At 40.9% G+C, this 23,391-nt stretch overlaps 1 protein-coding gene across 1 annotated transcript in view; it reads left to right on the top strand.

Moving 5' to 3' along the window:
• Nucleotides 1-23,391, top strand: part of SYCE3 (synaptonemal complex central element protein 3) — a 31,277-nt gene that overhangs the window by 299 nt on the left and 7,587 nt on the right. The window contains exon 2 of the mRNA XM_002917272.4: nt 11,691-11,804. Within this exon, the coding sequence (XP_002917318.1) occupies nt 11,696-11,804 (109 nt within the window). The 5' untranslated portion in view covers nt 11,691-11,695. The remainder of the gene's footprint in view (nt 1-11,690; nt 11,805-23,391) is intronic.

The raw sequence follows: 23,391 nt of genomic DNA, 5'->3' as shown, positions 1-23,391 counted from the left end.
TTTTTTTTTTTTTTTTTTTTTTTTTTTTTTTTTTTTTTTTTTTTTTTTTTTTTTTTTTTTTTTTTTTTTCACCCCACCCCCACCGCGGTCTCCTTGCCTCCCCCGACACCCCTCCTCACGCCTGGCTCCTCGGCCCCCCACACTCCGCCCTCACCCCAGTTCCTTCACCCCACATCTCCAGACCGTTCACACTGCACATTCCAGACCCTGGACTTCCCACAGAACCTGACCCTCTCACCTGTTGTTCCCACACCTGGAACACCTGCACTCCACACACCACACACTCCAGTCCCTGACATCTGCACACCAGGGGTGCTCCCAGAGCCTCCTGCCTCTCTGACTCCAGGACTTCCACCACACATGAACATGCTATTCCCGTGCTGTTCACACACACACACACCCCTCACAAAGAATCTCTGACCCGAGAGCCCCTCTTCTCCTTTCCAGTTCTCATTTCCAGGGGGATCCCAGCCTCTACCAAACTCTTCAGACCAGGCAAGACCCTGAGACTCAAGGGCCCTTGAGCTCTGCACACCCCTGGAGTATCCAGTCCCCGGGACCCCTGTGACCTCAAGCCCTTCACACCCAAAGTGATCCTCAAGCCCATCCTCTCCCACTCCCACACTCCTTCTGCCCACCTAATGCCATTAGTCTGCTGTTACTCTCATTCCCTTGGGTTCTGACACTGGTCTAGCCCTCCTTTCCATCCTCGTCTTGCTCACCAGCAACCGCATCAGGAAGGAAAGCTATGGACTCCAATCCCATGGTCTTCCTCTTGCCTCAGCTCACACCCTTTCCCTGGATCTGCCCATCCCTCCTCCGAAATCCAACGTCACTCTGGTCACAACCTCCATCCCCAGTCCACCTGGCCCTCAACTAGATGGTCTCCATGTTTCTGCTTTGTCCCCACCCATCATCTTATACACTTCTTAATCCACCCTCTAACCTGTGCCCTCACCTTGTCTGTCCACCACACATATGTTTCAAAATCCCAGGTCAGCTACACTCCATCCCTTTTCTCTGTGCTACCCTAGAGTCCTGAGGGTACTATGTAGCCATATGGCCCCAGCCACACAACCACTGCTTCTCTGCTGCATATCCAAGTGCCTCAAGTGAGGCACACAGCTTTGCCAAACCTGTATCATTCTCCTGAAACCAAGAATGTCTGTTAGGAGAAGAACCTTTTCACTGCCATTCGTGGGTGTGCTAGAGACCTCAGACCTGAACCTGGACCACCTGGACCCCTACCTACCTTACCCTTCTCTTCCCTTCATGGGGTAAGGTGACCTTTTTCCTCTCCGAAACCAGCCCATGCACCATCAGTTACCCTTTCTCCTGATTTCAGACTTCTCTGTTCAACTAGTTCTTTCCACATAAACATAAGACAGGCAAATCTCTGCCTCTGTAAATTAAAAAAGAGAAAACCTTCCCTCTATCATCTTGTCATTAATGATCTCCTGTTTCTCCTGCCTGTCTCAACTGAATCTGCATGCCCTGTCTATTTTGTCTAATGCTCCGTTAATTCTTTACTCATGGAGATCTTGTTGTCATTGTTACTGTTATTCAGTTACTCACTGAGACCTGACATCCAAATAAAATGTCCTAAATTCATTGAGCCCTTTTGTAATATTTGACACTGGTGTAACGTCTCCCAACTTAAAAACAAAACACACTATAACTCCACATTACATTCCAGCTACTGGCCCTTTCTCTGCTTCTCTTTGAACCAGAACACACAAGTTTTACTTCTCTTCTTCCTTTTTTTTTTTTTAAAGATTTTATTTATTTATTTATTTGACAGAGATAGAGACAGCCAGCGAGAGAGGGAACACAAGCAGGGGGAGTGGGAGAGGAAGAAGCAGGCTCATAGCAGAGGAGCCTGATGTGGGGCTCGATCCCATAACGCCGGTATCACACCCTGAGCCGAAGGCAGATGCTTAACCGCTGTGCCACCCAGGCGCCCCTCTTCTTCCTTTCTCTTAAAACACGTTGCAGTCAGGCTTTTGTCCCTGCCACCCCATGAAAACAGCTTCTGTCAAGTTTGCCAGTGACCTTCAGATTGTCGAATCCGTGGTCACTTTTTATTCCTTACACTACTTTATTATGGGACACAACTGATCACTCTTTGTTTACTTTCTTTGCTTGGCCTCCAAGACTTGGCTTCCATTGATCTCTCCTGGTTCTTCTGGCTCACTGGCTGCTGCTTTTCATTCTCCTTTGCTGGTTCCTCTTCTTCCCAAATTCTACCCATTGGAGAGCTCAGATCTCCCTTCCATCCACCCTCACTTCCCAGGAGATCTCAGCTATTCCCAGGGCCTTAAGTGTCATCTGTACCCCAGTGACTCCCCAATATAGATGTTCAGCCAGGCTTTTCACCACACTGCAGATTTATATTTCTACTTGAATGTCAGCACATACTGTTGGCTCCATGTTTCCAACATATTTAGAATCCAGTCACTTCTCACTACTGCCACTTCTCATACTCTGGTCCAAGCCCTGTCATCCGTTACCTGGAGTTTTGCAGCAGCCTCCTCTCTGCTCCACCATCCCATCCCAGTCTGCTCTCAACATTGACGCCAGAATGATTATTTGATTTATTTGTTTTAGAGAGAGACAGTGAGCACGTGTGCATAAGTGGGGCTGGTGGTCAGAAGAGGAGAGAGAATCATAAGCAAGCCCCACATCCAGTGCGGAGCCTGACCCGGGGCTCGATCCTACAACCCTGAGATCATGACCTGAGCTGAAACCAAGAGTCGGACGCTCCCAGAGAAACCTTTTAAATCATAATTCAAATTGTGTCACTCCCTCAAATTTCTCTAATATCTCCTAATCTCACTCAAAATAAAAGTCAAAGTCTTACATAAACTGCAATATCCTCCCTAGCTTCTCAGCTTCATCTCCTAACATCCTGCCCTCCTTCATTCCTCTCCAGCATTTCTAGCCTTCTTGTTCTTCTTTAACCACATTCAAGCAGTTAGTCTCAAGGCTTTTTCATCCCTGTATCCTCTGCATAGAACTCTTCTCTGAGATATCCATAGGGTTCACATGCTCACTTTCTTGAGCCTATTCGAAGACTCACATTCTCAGAGGGGATTTCCATAGTTCACCATAGATGGAGGGGTTCTTGCCACTCCATTATTGTGTAAGCTACCTTACTTTGTTTTATTTTCTATTACCACCTGACATTTTATATATTAATGTGTGTATTGCTTATCTCCCTTGACTAGAATGTAAACTCTACAAGGGCAAGTATTGTCTTTTGTTTGCTAATATACTCCTAGCACCTAAAACAGTGCCTGATATTCAATAAATATTTGTTGACTAAATGAATTAACTGGCCCGTCCCTCCTCTCTTCTGTTGGTCTCAACTACACACTCTCCAGTTCTCTACATCTGTTTATCAGTGTCTTTTATGGGCTTGTTTCCTTCTGCTTTTAAGGACTGATTTTTAAGGGCTTCTTCCAAGTCCATTTTCTTTTATACATTCACTGTGAATGATTTTATCTTTTCCCATAATTTAAACCACCATCAAATCTTTTTTTTATTTTTATTTTTTATTTTATTATTATGTTAGTCACCATACAGTACATCCCCAGATTCCAATGCAAAGTTCGATGCTTCATTAGATGCGTATAACACCCAGTGCACCATGCAGTACATGCCCTCCTTACTACCCATCACCAATCTATCCCATTCCCCCACCCCCTCCCCTCTGAAGTCTTCAGTTTGCTTCTCATAGTCCATAGTCTCTCATGTTTCATTCCCCCTTCTGATTACCCCCCTTTCTTTATCCCTTTCTTTCCCTACCGATCATCCTAGTTCTTACGTTCCATAGATGAGAGAAACCATATGATAATTGTCTTTCTCTGCTTGACTTATTTCACTTAGCATTATCTCCTCCAGTGCCGTCCATGTTGCAGCAAATGTTGAGAATTCGTTCTTTCTGATAGCTGAGTAATATTCCATTGTATATATGGACCACAGCTTCTTAATCCAGTCATCTGTTGAAGGGCATCTCGGCTCCTTCCACGATTTAGCTATTGTGGACATTGCTGCTATGAACATTGGGGTGCATATGGCCCTTCTCTTCACTACGTCTGTATCTTTGGGGTAAACACCCAGTAGTGCAATGGCTGGGTCATAGGGTAGTTCAATTTTTAACTTTTTAAGGGACCTCCACACTTAAACCACCATCAAATCTTTATTTTCAGATTACCCCCTCTCTAGGGATCTAATTCTGTATTTCAACTGTTGAATAACTTTGCCTGGATACACCAGAGGCACCACACACTCAAGCTGCCCCAAACTGAGTTCATTGTTTAGCCTCTTCATTCCATTCCTCTACCCCCATTCTTTGTCCTTTGTTCCATCCCTCCTGACAGTCAAGCTCAAAACCACCCACTGTATTGTCTGAGGCAGTTCTAAGAAAATGTCATGCTAACTAGTTCCACCTCTAGAATCAGGACTACAGTCCAGCTCTACTACTGTTTGGCTGTGTGACTTTGGTTAGATTCTTCCACAATCCTCAGTTTCCTTATCTGTACAATAGGGAGGGTAATAGCACTTACTTGGTTACATGGTTGTGAAATCATCAATGCTCATTGAGAACTTACACAGTTCCTTGCACATATTAAGCATGAAATAAATGTTAGCTTTTGTATTATCTGCTTCCTATCTCTTTCTCACCTCGTTATAGTAAAATATTTTCTGAGCAACTACTCTGTCTTCTACCTGTTGTTACACTTATAGTCATGACAACTATTTCATTTGGTAAATGTGGGCGCCTACTATACCCATAGCTGTGTGCATCTTCACAATAACCTGAAAAGGAGCTATTATGTCCATTTTACAGAAGAGGAAGCTGAGACTTAAGGACATGGGGTAACTTGCCAGGCTTTCACAGCCGATACGTGGCAGAGCCTGCATTCTAGCCTGGGATTTCAGCATGCACACAAGTTCTTTAGTTGCTTACTACATCTCATTAGTTCTGTTCACTCACGTGTTTATCAAGAATTAATGGCATACCAGTAGTATGATGTGTGAGCACACAGACTGGAGCCAGATTCTCAGGGCCCGGTTCTCAGATCTTTGTCTTTGCTGTCTGATCTTGGGCAACTTAATTCATTTCTCTGAACCTTGCTTTTCTCATCTGTAAATTGGAATAATAATAGTACTTACTTTTTAGGGTTCTTCTAAAGATATAAATGCTTAGAACAGTGTCTGGCTGGAAGAGGCGCAGAAGCTGTGGGAATATAAAAGAGATGCAACCTTCAGAGTTGGCAATGGGAAATGTGAGGAAAGACTTCTAGAGGAGACCCTTGAGCTGAATCTTTAAAAACGAGAGAGTGAGGGAAGGGTGTTTCAGTAGACTAATATATGTGAACACATGGAGGCAAGAGTGAATGTGGTGTTTTCAGAGTTCTCAGTGACATGGCTATAAGGGCCATTTTATATGAGAAGGCTTTGGTTTGAATCCAAGCAAGGACATCTGGATGAATGGCTATGGCTCTTCAAAGAATCTTGCTTTACAACAGGTTTCTTTTTGCCAGACTTATTTCCTTGATGGCAGGACTGAGTATTTATTTTTTAATCCCCAGTTTTTGTAGTGCTGGTTGGCATATGGTAGATACCCCAATTTACCAAACATTGGATATGACTGAAGATTAGGGTAAATATGAGGGCATGCCTAGATATTGATAAATATGAGCTTTGGTGACTTTAAAGGCATTACTTAGAGAAAAGAGTATTTGAATGTTTACTTTGGTTTTAAAAATTAATATTTATTTTATTTGTTACTAATATTAAAAATCCAGTCTTTCTTGAGCATTTATGTTTAGTTTATGTTCTAAATCAGATTATTAGATTATTCTAAATAAGATTATCTCTTTCTAAACTCTTATTCTAGGTCTTGCAAATTTAAACAGTAATAATGTTATGTTTTTGTTCCATGTACAAACTTAAATTCATTGTGTGTGTGTGTGTGTGTGTGTGTGTGTGTGTGTTGTGTGGTTTAAGAAAAGTTAAGGGGCGCCTGGGTAGCACAGTCGTTAAGCGTCTGCCTTCGGCTCAGGGTGTGATCCTGGCATTCCGGGATCGAGTCACATCAGGCTCCTCGGCTGGGAGCCTGCTTCTTCCTCTCCCTCTCCCCTGCTGTGTTCCCTCTCTCGCTGGCTGTCTCTCTGTCACATAAATAAATAAAATCTAAAAAAAAAAAAAAAGAAAAGAAAAGTTTAATTCCTATTCCCATAAGGTCATCACACATCTGCGAGACTCTAGAACAGTTGCTCTCCATGTGGGCAGCTCAGCGTTCCAGACTACTTTGACCTTGTGGCCCCTATTTCTGTGTGGGCTTCCATGATTGAGGCAGGAAGAGTACTACAGAGTCTTGGAAGTACCCTCAGTTGTCTTAACAACAAACCTTCCCACTTTCTTAAATAATTCTTATAAATATCATAAACTTATATATATGGTGAACTTCAAGTTCTCTTAAATGTCCTAAAGCTCTTTATAAAGTTACAAAGATTTTGTTTTTAAAGATTTTATTTATTTATTTGACAAAGAGAGAGACAGTCAGAGAGAGAGGGAACACAAGCAGGGGGAGTGGGAGAGGAAGAAGCAGGCTCCCAGCTGAGAATAGGGAGCCCGATGAGGGGCTCAATCCCAGGACTCTGGGATCACACCCTGAGCCGAAGGCAGACGCTTAACGACTGAGCCACCCAGGTGCCCCTAAGGTTACAAAGATTTTGACTTAAAATCATAACCCATAATCAGGAGTTCCTGGATGGCTCAGTCGCTTGAGCATCTGTCTTCGGCTTGGGTCATGATCTCAGCATCCTGGGATGGTGTTCCGTGTTGGGCTCCCTGCTCAGCCGGGTGTCTGCTTCTCCCTCTGCCCCTCCCCCTCCCCTCCGGATGTGTACTCTCTGTCAAATAAATAAAAGCTTTTAAAAATAAAATAAAATTATAACCCATAATCAATTTCACATTTTAAACTAGAATGACAAAGCTGACCTGTTATCTAATAAGCCAAATTCTCTTAAACATAGAAATGCATAAAATACCAAATATTCATAGGAATTCTACCTTTTTTTAAAGATTTTATTGATTTATTTGAGAGAAAGAGAGAGAATAAGAGAGAGCACAAGTAGGGAGCCCAATGCAGGGCTTGATCCCAGAACCCTGGGATTATGACCTGACCCAAAGGCAGACGCTTACCCAACTGAGCTACCCAGGCACCCGAGGAATTCTACTTTTTTATGCTTTTCAGCATGTCCTGTCTTAATTCCTTACTGTCTCAGCATTATAAGTTATTCACCCATTAAGGAAGCACCTATTTTATCCCATACAGTTTTTAGAATTCCCATCTCTTATACTCTTCAGAGTTGTCTTCTCAGCTTGCTGAGATTCCGTGTGATCAGAGGACATAAGCTGGTGTCCAGTGACTCTGAGAGTCTGGACTTGACTTAGGAGTTGGGACTGGTTATCCTTCTACCTCTCTGGCTACTCTTCCTCAGTCTCTTTGGTTCCTTCACATCCCCCCAAACTTGAGGGACCTCTTCTCCATCTGTATTATCTCCCTTGATCTCGCCCATTCTTGTGTCTTAAATAGCATCTGTATGCTAATGACTCCCAAATTTCTATCTTTAGCCTACTCTCTCCTCTGAATTCATTTATCCAGTTGCTTACTCGGCTTCCCCACTTGGATGCCTCATAGGCATCTTAACATATTCAAAACTGAGTTCTTTCTTCCCCACACAACCCAGTGTCTTCTAGTTTTCCCCCATCTCAGTTAACGGTATCTCCATCTCTGGTTGCCCAGCCAAAAATCTTCATGTTGTCTCTGACTCCATGTTGACTCATCAGCAAATCTTGTTGGCTCTGCCCTCAAAATGTACCCTGAATTATCCTTTCATACTACTTTCATCATTTCTATGCTAATCCAAGCTGTTATTATCTCTCACCGGCATTATTCTAGTGGCCTCCTAGTCTCCCTACTTCCACCCAAGTCCAGACAAGCTACTTTCAACCTAGTGATTTATTAACATGTAAATCAGATTATCACCCTCCAGACTCCCATCTCACTCAAAGAAAGAGTCTTTTTGGTGGCCTACAAGGCCCACCATAATTCTACCCCCCACATTTTGACTTTATCTATTACTCTCTCTTCCCTTCTCTCTATACCTACTACATTGCCTTTGTTGCTCTTCCTCCAGCTCATCCAGCTGACTCCAAGGTCAGGGCCTTTGTTCTTACTCTTTTCTCTGCCTGGGATGCACTTTTCCCAGATATCCGTATGGCCCATTCTCTCACTTCCTGCAACTCTCTTGTCAAAATCACATCAGCAAGGCCTTCCCTGCACACTTATTTATTTCTAAGTTTTTATTTAAATTCCATTTAGTTAACATGCAGTGTAATATTAATTTCAGGTGTACAATACAGTGATTCAACACTTTTAATCAAGACTCGGTTCTCATCACAAGTGCACTCCTTAATCTCGATCACCTGTTTAACCCATCCCCCCCACCCACCTCCCTTCTGGTAACTGTCAGTTTGTCTCCATAGTTAAGAGTCTGTTTCTTGGTTTGCCTCTCTCTCTCTTTCTTTTTTTTTCCCCTTTGCTCCTTTGTTTTGTTTCTTTTTTTTTTTAAGTTTTTATTTAAATTCTAGTTAGTTGACATACAGTGTAATATTAGTTTCAGGTGTACAATATAGTAATTCAGCACTTCCATACAACACTCTGTGCTCATCACAACAAGCCTGTACACTTATTTAAATTGCAGCCGCCCCCTTCACACACACTCTTCCACCTCCATCTCTGGTTGACTTTTTTCCGTGGTGCCTATCCCCTCATATTTATTTCACTTATTAATCTTGTTTATGTTCTCCTCTTACCACTAGAATATAAATTCCATGAGACCAAGAATTTTAACCTGTTTTGTTCACTGCTGTATCCTCAAAAATCTAAAATAATGCTCAATAAATATGTGTTGAACGTATGGGTAAAAGAATATAACTAGTATAGGGGCGCCTGGGTGGCACAGCGGTTAAGCATCTGCCTTCGGCTCAGGGCGTGAACCCGGCGTTCCGGGATCGAGCCCCACGTCAGGCTCCTCTGCTGAGAGCCTGCTTCTTCCTCTCCCACTCCCCCTGCTTGTGTTCCCTCTCTCGCTGGCTGTTTCTGTCTCTGTCAAATAAATAAAATCTTAAAAAAAAAAAGAATATAACTAGTATCTTATAAATTAATGAATTGAGCAAGTAGCCCACACAACTTAGATATGAATTGTGTTGTTATCTACTTCTTCGCCTCCACACAGATTTTATAACCACCTATATGATAGAATGATTTTATTCCATTCTGTATTTCTTTAGCTCTTTTATAGGAATACTGTAAATTTTCTAACTTTACAGAGTTTTGTGTTTTTTCATGGGTCTTTTTAAATCACATCCCATGGAAATACACAACTCTTAAAGATTTTAATTTGAGATCTCTTAAGGTTTTCTTCAGTTACTTGGTCACAACCCAAAACTGGATGAGAATGGGAACAGTCAGGAGCTAGATTATAAAGGATCTTATATGTGTAGTAAATAGATTATATTTTATCCCAAAATGGGAGTTATTGAAGGGTTGTAAACAGAGTGACATGGTCAGATGCATGTTAGGTAAAGTCATTCGAGAGGTGAACTGGAAAATGGATTTGACAAGATGAAGCCAGAAGCAGGGAGAGCAGTTAGGAGTTTATGAAAATAGTTCAAGTGAAAGGTGAAGAAAGCATGCACCATTAGTTCCGTACTTTTTATTTTCAGCTCCAACCTTTCTCCTGAACTCCAGACCTATATATTCAACTGCCTATTTGAATCTCTACTCAGAGCCCTAATAGGCATCTCACGTTAACATATTCAAAACAGAGCATTCAAAACGGGGGCACCTGGCTGGCTCAATTGGTGGAGTATGTGACTCTTAATCTCAGGGTTGTTAAGTTCAAGCCCCACATTGGGTGGAGATTACTTAAATAAATAAAACTTTTTTAAAAAATCAAGCATTTGGTTTCCCTTCTTTTTTTTTTTTTAATTTTATTTTTTAGACAGAGATAGAGACAGCCAGCGAGAGAGGGAACACAAGCAGGGGGAGTGGGAGAGGAAGAAGCAGGCTCATAGCAGAGGAGCCTGATGTGGGGCTCGATCCCATAACGCCGGGATCACGCCCTGAGCCGAAGGCAGACGCTTAACCGCTGTGCCACCCAGGCGCCCCTTGGTTTCTCTTCTAATCTGTTCTTCTCTTAGTCTTCCCCACTTCAGTTAGTAACACCATCACGTATCAAGTTGTTCTCATCAAAATGAGGAGTCATTTTGATTTTTCTCTTCCCACCACTTACCCCTGCAAACCTAGACACATCAGATCCTTTTCCAAATTCTTTTGTCTCATCTTCCAAAATACAGCCTGAATCCTTCCGCTTTTCACCATTGATATCGTTACCTACCACCCTAGCCCAAAGCTACTTCCATCTCTACACCATTCTAGTGCTCTCTTAACTAACTGGTTCTCCCACTCTTACCTCCTCTCAGCCTTCTGTAGTAGTCCATTTTCCAAACAGCAGCTGAAGTCATTATCTTAAAATATAATCCCCTGCTCTCAATTTCCAGTGGCTTTTCCTCACACTCAAAATAAAACCAAAATTCTTGCCTACCGAACTCATCTCGCCTCATACCACTTTTCTGCTCAACCCCATTCTGTACTTTCTTTCCATGCTTTAAAACATGTAAGAACCACTCCCACCTTTTCTTGAGCCGTTCTATCTGTAACCCTTCCCCCAACTCTTTACATGTCAACTCCCTTTTATCATTCAAGTGTCAGGTGTGCCTGGGTGGCTCAGTCGGTTGAGCATCTGCCCCTTCAGCTCAAGTCATGATCTCAGGGTCCTGGAATTGAGCCTCATGCCAGGCTCCCTGCTTAGCAGGGAATCTGCTTGTCCCTCTGCCTCTGCCCCTCCCCCAGCTCATGCTCTCTCTCTCTCTCTCTCTCTTACTCTCTCTCTCTCAAATAAGTAAAATAAAATAAAATCTTAAAAATCCTTATCATTGAAGTGTCAATTCAAACACCGCTTCATTAGAAAGAACTTAGCTGACTTGACAAGCTAAAGGACCCCACCCCGTGAAAGATCCTCATTGTTAAACCATGATGTTTTGTATTCTTTGTGCAGTGACCACAGACTGAAGGTATCTTTACCATTCTGTTGTTTATTATTTATGTCTCCCCCTGTAATGGAAGCTCGGTGAGAGCATGGATTTTGTCTGTCTAGATCCACAAATATACCACAGTATCTACAGAGCCATAGTAGATGTTCAGTAGATCTATTCAATGGTGGGTAATAGAGTGGACCTCAAGTAAAGCTGCAACCTTGAAGAGAGGGGGGATAAAGACTTCAAAGAGCTGGGTGAGGCTATGAGTTCCACAAAGGCAGTGTTCACTGGCAACTCCCAAGCATTGGGCCTTCTTGACCCATAGATGAGCAAATATTCCATGAACAAATAAAATGGGTGAGTTTCAGTGACCCCTTAGGTCAGGAAAATAAGATAAGGAGGAATTAAAGATGACCTCAGATTTCCGGCTTGGGCTATCCAGGTGTGAAAAATAGAGCTGGAATTGAAACGTCAGTCTATCTCACTGTGTCTTCTTTCTGTGCACTGCTTAGACTAGATGGCTGATTCTGACCCTGGAGAAAGAAACTATGACAACATGCTGAAAATGCTGTCAGACCTGAATAAAGACTTGGAAAAGCTACTGGAAGAGATGGAGAAAATCTCAGGTAGGTTGTTTTCCCGCTTATTTCCAGTAGCTCAAATTCTTCCTACACTTCTGAGCTCAAATCAGCTACCTTAATAAGGCCTCCCTTGACCACCTCCCAACTTCTATACCATGTAACTACTATACCACAAAATTGACACTACCACTAAATATTGCCTTGAAGTGTTTTCTGATTACTTTATGAGTGTTTGTATCTTATTTCTGCTACTGGACTCTTATCTTCCTGAGGGCAGAAATAGTGATTTCTTTTTTGGAACTGGGCACAGTACCAGACCCAAGCTCAAATGCTCAGCAAATGACAAACAATATTAATATAACACCTGTGAACAGAATTGGAACTTCCTTTCTATGAGTTGTTTAAATAAAGAATTCAGAGTAATAGTGCTAAGACTGATGAGGTGCTGAAATGGGAGGTACAGTTAGTTCAGCAGAATAAAGGAGTAATGGAGTTGAACAAATTTCTCCATTTTGGGAAAAGAATGTTAGTCTGTTATTCAATATGTTTCCATTAAGTGATAAACAGCTGTGGTAGTGATACCATTATAATTTCTTTATTTTTTTTAAGATTTTATTTTTAAGTAATCTCACAACCAATGTGAGGCTCAAACTCATAACCCTGAGGCCAAGAGTCATATGTTCCACCGATTGAGCCAGCCAGGCACCCCCCCATTATAATTTCTTTAATTTGTTCTAATTCAGAATCTGTATAATTCTTTAATTTGTAAGCCTAAATTATATTAGAGAAAATACTAATATAAAACAAATTTTAGAAAGCGTGCATACTCTACTCAAATGAGAAACAAACTATTTTTAAGGATGGTATTAGTTTGCAAATGATCTCCATTTATTACAATAGACTTTAGAAATTTTCCACTTAGAAATGTTTGCAATTTTTTTGTCTTTGTAGTTGAAAGTTTTTTTGTATTTTTAAACCACCTTTTTAAAAAGTTCTATAATTCGGGGCGCCTGAGTGGCTCAGTTGGTTAAGTGGCTGCCTTCGGCTCAGGTTGTGATCCTGGGGTCCTAGGATCAAGCCCCACATGGGGCTCCCACCTCAGTGGGAAGTCTGCTTCTCTCTCTGCCCTTCCTCCAGCTCATGCTCTCTCTAGTGCTCTCTCTGTCTCTCAAATAAATAAATAAAATCTTCTTTTAAAAAAAGTTCTATAATTCATTTTCTACCAAAAGTTATATAATTCCTTCAATCTAATGAAATACTCTCCTAACAGCATTCACTTAGCACCCACTATGTCCTATTCTAGGATTAAGGTTGAATAGAGAGGGGCACCTGGGTGGCTCAGTCAGTTAAGTGTCTGCTCAGTGGGGAGTCTGCTTCTCCCTCTCCCTCTGCCCTTCCCCTGCTTATGCTCTCTCTCTCTCTTTCCCTCAAATAAATAAATGAATAAAATCTTAAATAAATAAACAAACAAACAAAAATAAAGTTGAATAGAGATGTCAAATAGAGATGCTCCTTCATCAGAAGAAGTAGGTAGGGGGCCAGAAACACACATCAAGATGAGTAATTATAATTTAAATATGTAAATTAGAACACATTTTAATTTTACATTAAAACTATAATCTGGCAAATGCTGATAATGGTATATACCAAGTACTGGGGAGGGAACAGAGAAGAAAGAGAGGCTGATGCTTGGGGAGGTAAGTGAGGTTTTAACAGAGCATTAGGGAAGGAATTGAGATTGGACAGATGAGGTAGGGATGCTGGAGGTAGACAGGAAGGGCAACCCTGTAGAAAAGATAGCCAAAGCTGTATGCCAATGAGGGAAAGCCAGGAGTAGTCAGGGAACAGGATTAATGCACGGGAATCACAAGATCACAGCCAAAGAAAGAAGGGGGTGAAAAGGTGAGAAGGGTCTCAGTGCCAAGCTAAGGAGTGTGACCTTTCTTATTTAGGTAATAGGAAGCCGTTTGGGATTTCAAGGAAGACACTTGTGTCTTAGAAAGATACCCCTGGCGGTGCCCGGGTGGCACAGTCAGTTGAAGCTTCTGACTCTTCTTCAACTCAGGTCTTGATCTCGAGGTTGTGAGATTGAGCCCCATGTGGGGCTCCTCATTCAGTGAGGAGTCTGGTTGAGTTTCTCTCTCACCTTCTGCCCCTCCCCCCTGCTTGTGCTCTCTTTCTCTCCTCAAATAAATAAATCTTTTAAAGAAAGAAAGAGAGAGGGAGGGAGTGAGGAAGGAAGGAAGAGAAAAGGAAGGAAGGAAGGAAGGAAGGAAGGAAGGAAGGAAGGAAGAAGAAAGAGAAAGAAAGAAAGAAAGAAAAGAAAGAAAGAGAAAGAAAGAAAGAAAAAGAAAGAAAGAAAGAAAGAAAGAAGGAAAGAAAGAAAAAAACAAAAAGAAAAGAAAGAAAAAGGGAGGGAAGGAACGAACGAACGAACTTCTGGTAACCTAGGAGGGATGATTTGGAAAGGGAAGACTAGAGGAAAGATCATTTAGGAAGCTTTGCAAAACTAAAAGCTAAAAAGGGGGCCCCTTGGGTAGTTTAGTCAGTTAAGCTACCAACTCTTGATTTCACCTCAGATCACGATCTCAGGGTCGTGTGAGATCAATCCCCACATTACAAGGAGCCTGCTTAAGATTCTCTGTCTCTCAAAAATAAATAAAATGAAACAACATAAAAACTAATATCAACAAAATTTAGTCACCCAGAATTAACTATTCACGTTGTTGAACCTTATGGCAAGTCTCTGTCTATGCAAAAATAGGATGAAAGATCAATGGATTGATGCATGAAGGAATCTTTTTTTTATAGATATGCTTTCATCAAAATGGACTCATACTATATAAGCTACTTTTAAAATAGTGTATTCCCCCTTAATTTTACTTAATTTAAATTGAAGTGAAAATGAAGAAATTCTTCACTTTAAGATTTTATTTATTTATTTATTTTAGATTTTATTTATTTATTTGAGAGAGAAAGAGCGCGAGAGAGTACAAGTAGGTGGGGGGGCAGAGGGAGAAGCAGACTCCTGCTGAGCAGGGAGCCCTACCCGGGGCTTGATCCCAGGACCCCAGGATCATGACCTTACCCGAAGGCAGACGTTCAAACACTGAGCCACCCAGGTGCCCCAAAATTCTTCACTTTAAACAAATATTTCCTCACCATAAAAAATACATTAGCTTCTATAAGATTGTTCCAAAATTAAGAAAGTTTGTGGGAAAATACCAAGGAAACTCATGTTATTTCTTCAGCTGTTTCATTTATCTTTGTTCAGGATCTAATAACACTAATCAGTAACATTTATTCAGTACTTATTAAATGCTAGATGCTGTTCTAAGCACTTTACATGAAGTATTTTACAGATGAAGAAATTGAGGCACAACTGCCATTTATTATATTAGTATTTGTTCATTATCAGCTACAAATAACATTTATATTAATAATATTTACAACACTCACATTCTGTTCTCTAATCATAAATCCTACAGTTGTTGAGATTTACACATTCTGTATTCAGATGGTTCAAATATTTAAACCTAGAAACTATACCTATGGATATCATGTTCCTTGAATTTGTAAAGGCAGGGGCACCTAGGTGGCTTAGTCAATAGAGTATGTGACTCTTGATCTTGGGGTTGTAGGTTTGAGCCCCATGTTGGGTGTAGGATTACTTAAAAATAAAATTTAAAAAATATGTCTACATTTATAACTGGGTGGTAATTTGTTTAGGTGATAATTTTCTTTACAAACTTAGAAGATGTTTTCAGCATTTAGTGGCTCTGTGGAATAGTGTGAAGCCTGCCCATGTGTTTCCTCTTGAAAGTGACTTACTTTTTCTGCCTCTAAGATTCTTTATTCTGAAAGTTCTATATTTCACCAGCATAACATTGGTGTTACTATTCTCTTAACACTTTTCCTGGGATACGTTAGACCTCTAGAGCTGTAGACTTGAGTGTTTTTTGGTTTTTTGGTTTTGTTTTTGTTTTGAGAGAGAGCATACACATACAAGCGGAGGTAGGGGCAGAGGGAAAGGGAAAGAGAGAATCTTAGGCAGGCTCCATGCCCAGCGCAGAGCCAGATGCAGGGCTGATTTCACAACCCTGAGATCATGACCTGAGCAGAAATCAAGAGTTGGATGCTAAACTGACTGAACCATTCAGGCGGTCCTTTAGTATTTTTTGTAAGAACTTTTTCATTTATCATATCTTGGGATACTTTTTGTACTGTTTCTTTGGTTCACTTCTTCAGAAATTCCAGTTATTTATATTGTACATCTCTTCTTGTGTTATCTTCTTTATCATCATCTCTGTAATCTGTTTTATTACTTTGTCATTTTCCATTTTATTTTCTGTTGGTTCCTCAAGACTGTTCCTCTAGTCCCTGACTGTGCTGTTCTAGAACAAATTGTGTGTTCATTTTCAGTCTCTGATGTAGAAAACTGATTTATTGTACCGCTCAGTTCATGGTACATTATGATCATTGGCCCCTGAAGAACCCCTCTAGTTTATTTTTTTATTTATTCCCTTGTTCCCATAGCCCATTCCCTTTCCTCTCTCCCACAGACAACAATTCTAATACATACTTTTTTGTGTGTGTATGTTCTCGTGAAATGTATATTGCTATTTTATACATTTATTTTAAATTTCTATAAATAGTATTGTGTTATATGTCTCGTGCTATTTTTTTCATTCAGAACCATGTATGTCAGCTCTTTCCAAGATGCTATGTGTACATCCAGTCTATTGCTTTTAGATGCTGAGAAGTTTGCATATGTAGTAGTGTACATCATTCATAGCCAGGATTGGCTCCGCCACGTGGGTGATAACATGGAAGTTAAAGCTCAACCCATCTATAGGACCTGTGGATGAAGACAAATTCTCAGGGAAGGGCATTTGGGCCAGGAAAGCATCTCAATATGTATTTATTGTTCCGTATTTGAACTTAATTGGATCTCTAGGCTTTTTCCTTTGGCCTTTCCTAATTTTTTTATTATTGTTTTATTAAACCTTTGCATTGAATGTTTTGTTTATTCACTTTTATTCCTTTTTTATTTCTTTTTAAGTCATGAAAACATTTGGAGCTGTGGATTTATCTCTAGATATTTTTACTGCAATCCATAGAATTGATAAATCGTGTTCTTGTTTTTTATTGTTAAGTCATCTTTATTTAGGTATAATTTACAGACAATAAAATAAGCACATTTTAAGTGTGCAGTACACTGAGTTTTGCCAAATGTATACACCAGTGTAACCAACACAACTGTCAAAATACAGAATATTTCTATCACTCTGAAAGTTTTTCTTCTGCCCCTCCCCAGTCATTTCCCTCTCCTCCTTCCCCAGTGCCAGGCAACAACTAATATAATTGCCTAGAGTTTCATATAAATGGACTTACACAGTATATATTTTTGTGTCTGGCTTCTTTTGCTCAGCAGGTCCAATCACTCTAGTATCATCAATGTAATGGACCAGCTTGATGTCCTGTGGAAGAGAATGGCATTAAACGTCCCTGCCCACTCAATTAGGACACAGAGCTCTAGAGTTGATATACCTGAGTTAGCATAGTGAAGATGCGTTGTTAGTGTTGTCAGCAGAAAACAACTGCTTCTGGTGGCCTTTACTAATAAGTATAGAGAAAAAGCATCTGCCAGATCAGTAGCTGCGTATCAGACATCAGGGGGTGCGTTAATTTGCTCAAGCAACAAAACCTCATCTAGAACAGCAGCTACAACTGGAGCCACCGTCTGACTGAGTTCATAATAATTCACTGTCATTCTCTAAGATCTGTCTTCAGTCCAGGTCAAATAAGCAAATTGAATGGGAATCTGGTGAGAATTACCCCCTGCGTCTTTCAAATCTTTACTCGTGGCACCAATCTCTACCATCCCTCCAGGAATGCAGTGTTGCTTTTGCTTTCCTGCTTTCATAGGCAGAAGCAGTTCTAGTGGTTTCACTTGGCCTTCCCTACCATAATACCCCTCACTTCATGGATCAGGGAATAAATGTGGGGATTCTCCCGGTTGCCGAGTGATCTATTTCAGTTATGCATACTGAAACTGGGAAAATTTTCACAAATTGAGCCCACTGTGAGACAGACCTGAGCTAGAATTCCATTGACAACCTGACCTCCCTAAGCCCCTATTCTGACTGGCAGATCACTCTACTGATGGCTGGTGATGTTCTGGATCTCCGGGAATTAGTATCAATTCAGAGCCAGTGTCCAGTAATCCACAAAAGGTCTGATTATTTCCCTTTTCCCAGTGTACAGCCCTGCAACAGTATTGTGATAAGGTCCCTGTTCCTAAAGCTGGTGGTCACAGAAGGAAGAAAAATAACTAAAAAGTAATTACTTTTCTGGGCTCCTCTGCTGGCAGCCTGCCTCTTCCTCTCCCACTCCCCCTGCTTGTGTTCACTCTCTTGCTGGCTGTCTTTTTCTCTGTCAAATAAATAAATAAATAAATAAATAAATAAATAAATAAATAATCTTTCAAAAAAAAGGAGGGGAGTGCCTGGGTAGCTCAGTCGTTAAGCATCTGCCTTCTGCTCAGGGCGTGATCCCAGAGTCCTGGGATCGAGCCCCACATCAGGCTCCTCCGCTATGAGCCTGCTTCTTCCTCTCCCACTCCTCCTGCCTGTGTTCCCTCTCTCACTGGTTGTCTCTTTCTCTGTCAAATAAAAAAAAAATCTTAAAAAGTAATTACTTTTGATGAATATTAAGATTGAATAGTTTACCTGGTACTATGAGATAGCCAAGAAGGGGACTTAATTTTAAAAAAGGGGAGCCAAGAAAGGCATCCTAGAGTAAATGACTTCTCATCTAAGACTAAAATATGGGCGTGAGTTAAAAAGGAGCAGGTTTGAAAGGAGATGGGGGAGCGTGAGTTCAGTTATGGACATGCTGAGTGGGAGGTACCAGTTTTACATAGCGGTGAAGATGTTCTGCGCACTGTCAAAACTATAATCATAGAGCTCGATGTAATTGGTACAGCCATATGGAAAGTAGTAGGGAGAGTCCTCGAGAAATACAAGTAGAACTACCATATGATCCGGAATCCCATTTCTGGGGCGCCTGGGTGGCACAGCGGTTAAGCGTCTGCCTTCGGTGCAGGGCGTGGTCCCGGGGTCATGGGATCGAGCCCCACATCAGGCTCCTCCGCTATGAGCCTGCTTCTTCCTCTCCCACTCCCCCTGCTTGTGTTCCCTCTCTCGCTGGCTGTCTCTGTCTCTGTCGAATAAATAAATTAAATCTTTAAAAAAAAAAAAGGAATCCCATTTCTAGGTATATATCCAGGAAATGAAGGGGATGAGATCAGTATCTCAAAGAGATATCTGCACTCCCATGTTCACTGTAGCTTTATTCACAATAGCCAAGATATGGAAACAACCTATGTGCCTATCAGTGGATGAACAGATGATATTTATACAGCGAAATATTGTTCAGCCTTAAAAAAAAAAGAGGAAATTCTGCCATTTGTGACAATTATAGATGAATCTGAAAGACATTTTGCTAAGTGAAATAAGCTAGGCACAGAAAGACAAATACTATATGATACCACTTATATGTGGAATCTAAAAAAAATTCAAACTCATAGAAGCAAACAGTGAAATATGGTTGCCAGGGCTGAGGAGTGGGGGAAATGGGAAGATGTTAACCAAAGAATACGAACTTTCAGTTATGCAAGATAAAATGAGTTTTGAATATCTAATGTATAGCACGGTGACTATAGTTAACATTGTATTATATACTTAAAATTTACTAAGTATATAGATCTTAAGTGTTCTCAACATAAAATAAATAATAACTGTGAGGTGATGGAAATGTTAATTAGCTTGTTAGTGGTAATCATTTCACAATGCATACATATATCAAAACATCACATTGTAAACCTTAAATACAATTTTTTTTAAGATTTATTTATTTATTTATTTGAGAGAGAGAGACAGCCAGCGAGAGAGGGAACACAGGCAGGGGGAGTGGGAGAGGGAGAAGCAGGCTCCCAGTGGAAGAGCCCGATGTGGGGCTTGATCCCAGGACTCTGGGATCACGCCCTGAGCCGAAGGCAGACACTTAACTACTGAGCCACCCGGGCACCCCTTAAATACAATTTCTATCTCTCAATTTTACTTCAAAAAAAGCTGGAAAAATATAATCCCAGAGCTCAAAGAAAAATCAAGACTTGGTGGCAGGGTTAAAGCACCATTCATTCATTCATTCATTCAACAAGTACCTCCTGAATGAACACATGCCAAGCCTTGTACGTAAGTTGCTTATAGTCTAATGGTGAAATAAATGTATAAACATATAAGTGCAGTATACTATATTAATTGCTATAATAAAAGGATAGTAAAGTTCCAGTGGGATTTGGAATGGATGGCTGAAATCTGTCTGGTAAATTATGGAAATTTTTAAGGGGAGGAGTGGAGTATTTCTCTGCAACAGGAGTTGTTAGGAGTTTCCCAGACAGGTGATGGGCAAGGCTTTTGGACAGAAAAAACAATTTGTGCCAAGGAACAAAAGTGTAAGAAAGTTGGTTGGAGGGGCACCTGAGTGGCTCAATTGGTTAAGCATCTGACTCTTGATTTCGGCTCAGGTCATGATCTCAGGGTCATGGGATCGAGCTCTGCATTGGGCTCTGTGCTGGGCATGAAGCAGACTTAAGATTCTCTCTCTCCTCTGCACCTCCCCTGCTCAAACATGCTCTCTCTAAAAAAAAAAAAAAAAAAAAATTTGGTAGGATTTAAGTTTCAACTACTGAAGAATAAACTGCAAGTGGAAGTGGTAGAGAATAAATCTCAATGAATCATTTGGGGTCAGATCCTGAAAAACTTTGTGTACCACACTAAGAAGTCATTATGTAATCAACAGGGGAATATTAAAGAAAACTAAGCAGGGAAATGACATAAAGAGATACATGTTTTAGAAAGATTATATAGCAGTGTGGAGGAGATTGGAAGCTACCTCAGCAGTGACTTCACAGATACATATTACCAAAGACAGCATTGGAGGTATAGTGGTGAACATAGCTGCTTTCCAAATACATGAAATGATAAGCCACTGGGAGTGAAAGTCCCCAGAAACGGGAGTCAACATATTTAGATCTCCACAGACTGTAGATGATGTCAGATGCAGAGTGTAAGTAGCTGTGTATAAAAGGTCTGAAGAGGTAATGGCTGCAAGTACAAAGATGAGCATAAAAGAAACTCAAGAATAGACAGATTGAAAAAAAAATAAAAACAAATGGAGCCTCTCAAAAGGAAAAGTAAAATTGTAAGATAAAAAAGAAATCAACAACAGTTGAAGAAATAATCAATTGGAAAATAATGCATCAAAAAGAGATAAAGTAAAAGTATGAAGAGATAAAGAGACTTGTGTTGTAGACCAAGAAGGTCTAACATATATCTAATTGGAATCTCAGGGAAAAAAGACATTAGAGACAGTGAAACAATAACAGTGTATTAACAGTATAATGTCTCTGGGGGCGCCTGGATGGCGCAGCGGTTAAGCGTCTGCCTTCGGCTCAGGGCGTGATCCCGGCGTTATGGGATCGAGCCCCACATCAGGCTCTTCTGCTATGAGCCTGCTTCTTCCTCTCCCACTCCCCCTGCTTGCGTTCCCTCTCTCGCTGGCTGTCTCTATCTCTGTCAAATAAATAAATAAAAATCTTTAAAAAAAAAACAATATAATGTCTCTGAGTTTCCCAGAAGTGATGAAAAATGAAATCACAAATCCAAGGAACAAAACACATCCAAAGCAAAATAAAATGATATCTATACCGAGACACATAATAGCAAAACTTCAGAACACCAAAGACAAAGAGAAGAACTACAGGAAAGCAGAGAGAAAGAAAACAGAAGGAGTGAGAGCTTGAGCGGAATTTTTGGCAATAATCATGAGAACTACAAATTAGTGGAATAATATCTAAATGTCATAAAAACACTATTGACCCAGAATAATGCATCCAGCAAAATTTTCTTTCAATAATGAGGGAAAAATAAGGCTACTACTGGGGTCAACTTGGAGGCTGGCTACCACATTTATGAAGAGCATCTAGAACATATATTATTAGAAACAATAAAGCTTAGCAAGGTGGCTGCAGATAAGATCAGTATACAAAAGTTAATTGCATTTTTACACACTAGCAACAAAGAATTGGAGCACATTTTTTAAAGGCATTTACAACAGTAACACACACACTCACACACACAGGCGTGTGTGCACACACACATCTATGAATTCCCCTGGAAAAAAATTAACAAGAAATGTACAAGGCCTATATGCAGAAAATTATAAAACTTGACTAACAGAAGATACTAAAGATCAAATAAATGGAGCTATAGCGACATTCATGAATAGAAAGGCTTAAAGCAATCAATGTGTCTATTCTTCCCAAATTTCATCCTAGGCTTTAAAGTAGTTTTAGTGAAAATCCTAATAGGGTTTTTCATGGAACTTGACAAGTTTATTCTAAAACATTTATGAGAGACTTAAGAGCCAAAAATAGTTGCGATATTTCTGAGGAAGACAAGGACAGGGGATTTACCCTACCATTAGCAAGATTTATTATAAAACCGTATAGTTAAGGGGCACCTGGGTGACTCAGTTGGTTAAGCGTCTGCCTTCGGCTCAGGTCATGATCTCAGAGTCATGGGATCGAGCCCCACATTGGGCTCCACACTCAGCAGAGAGCCTGCTTCTCCCTCTGCCCTTCCTTGTGCTCTCTCTGTCTCAAATAAATAAAATCTTTTTTTTTTAAAGATTTTGTTTATTTATTCGACAGAGATAGAGACAGCCAGCGAGAGAGGGAACACAAGCAGGGGGAGTGGGAGAGGAAGAAGCAGGCTCATAGCAGAGGAGCCTGACGTGGGGCTCGATCCCACAACGCTGGGATCACGCCCTGAGCCGAAGGCAGACGCTTAACCGCTGTGCCACCCAGGCGCCCCTCAAATAAATAAAATCTTAAAAATATATATATTTTAAAACTGTATGGTTAAGATAGTGTCGTGTTGACTTAGGAATAGACAAGTTGAGTAACAGAATACAATGGAGAGCCCAGAAACAGAAACTCATGCCTCACACAGACATACACACATGACACATTCGTATACACACACACATACACATCTGTACACACATAACACACACACTGTTATGCACACGAATTTTTATTTATTTATTTTATTTGTTTATTTGACAGAGAGAGAGAACACGCGAGCAGCAGAGGGAGAGGGTGAAGCAGGAGCCTGATGCAGGACTCGATCCCAGGACCCTGGGATCATGACCTGAGCCGAAGGCAGACGCTTAACCAACTGTGCCCCCAGGCTCCCAAGAATTTTTATATGTAACAGAGGTGAAATGGCAGATCAGTGGAGGAAAAGGAGGAACTATTTAATAAGTAATCTGGAGAAATTGGTTATCCGTAAGAATAAAAATTTGAAAAGGATTCCTATCCATGTGTACACACAATAGCGTCAGAATGATGATAACTTAAGTGTCAAAAATAAGTATAGGGGCGCCTGGGTGGCACAGCGGTTAAGCGTCTGCCTTCGGCTCAGGGCGTGATCCTGGCGTTATGGGATCGAGCCCCACATCAGGCTCCTCTGCTATGAGCCTGCTTCTTCCTCTCCCACTCCCC

This window comes from Ailuropoda melanoleuca, chromosome 15, assembly GCF_002007445.2.
Source record: "Ailuropoda melanoleuca isolate Jingjing chromosome 15, ASM200744v2, whole genome shotgun sequence".
In the NCBI taxonomy this organism is placed as follows: Eukaryota; Metazoa; Chordata; class Mammalia; order Carnivora; family Ursidae; genus Ailuropoda; species Ailuropoda melanoleuca.
The sequence above is the reverse complement of the archived record's forward strand: the minus strand, read 5'-3'. Positions and strand labels throughout refer to the sequence as shown.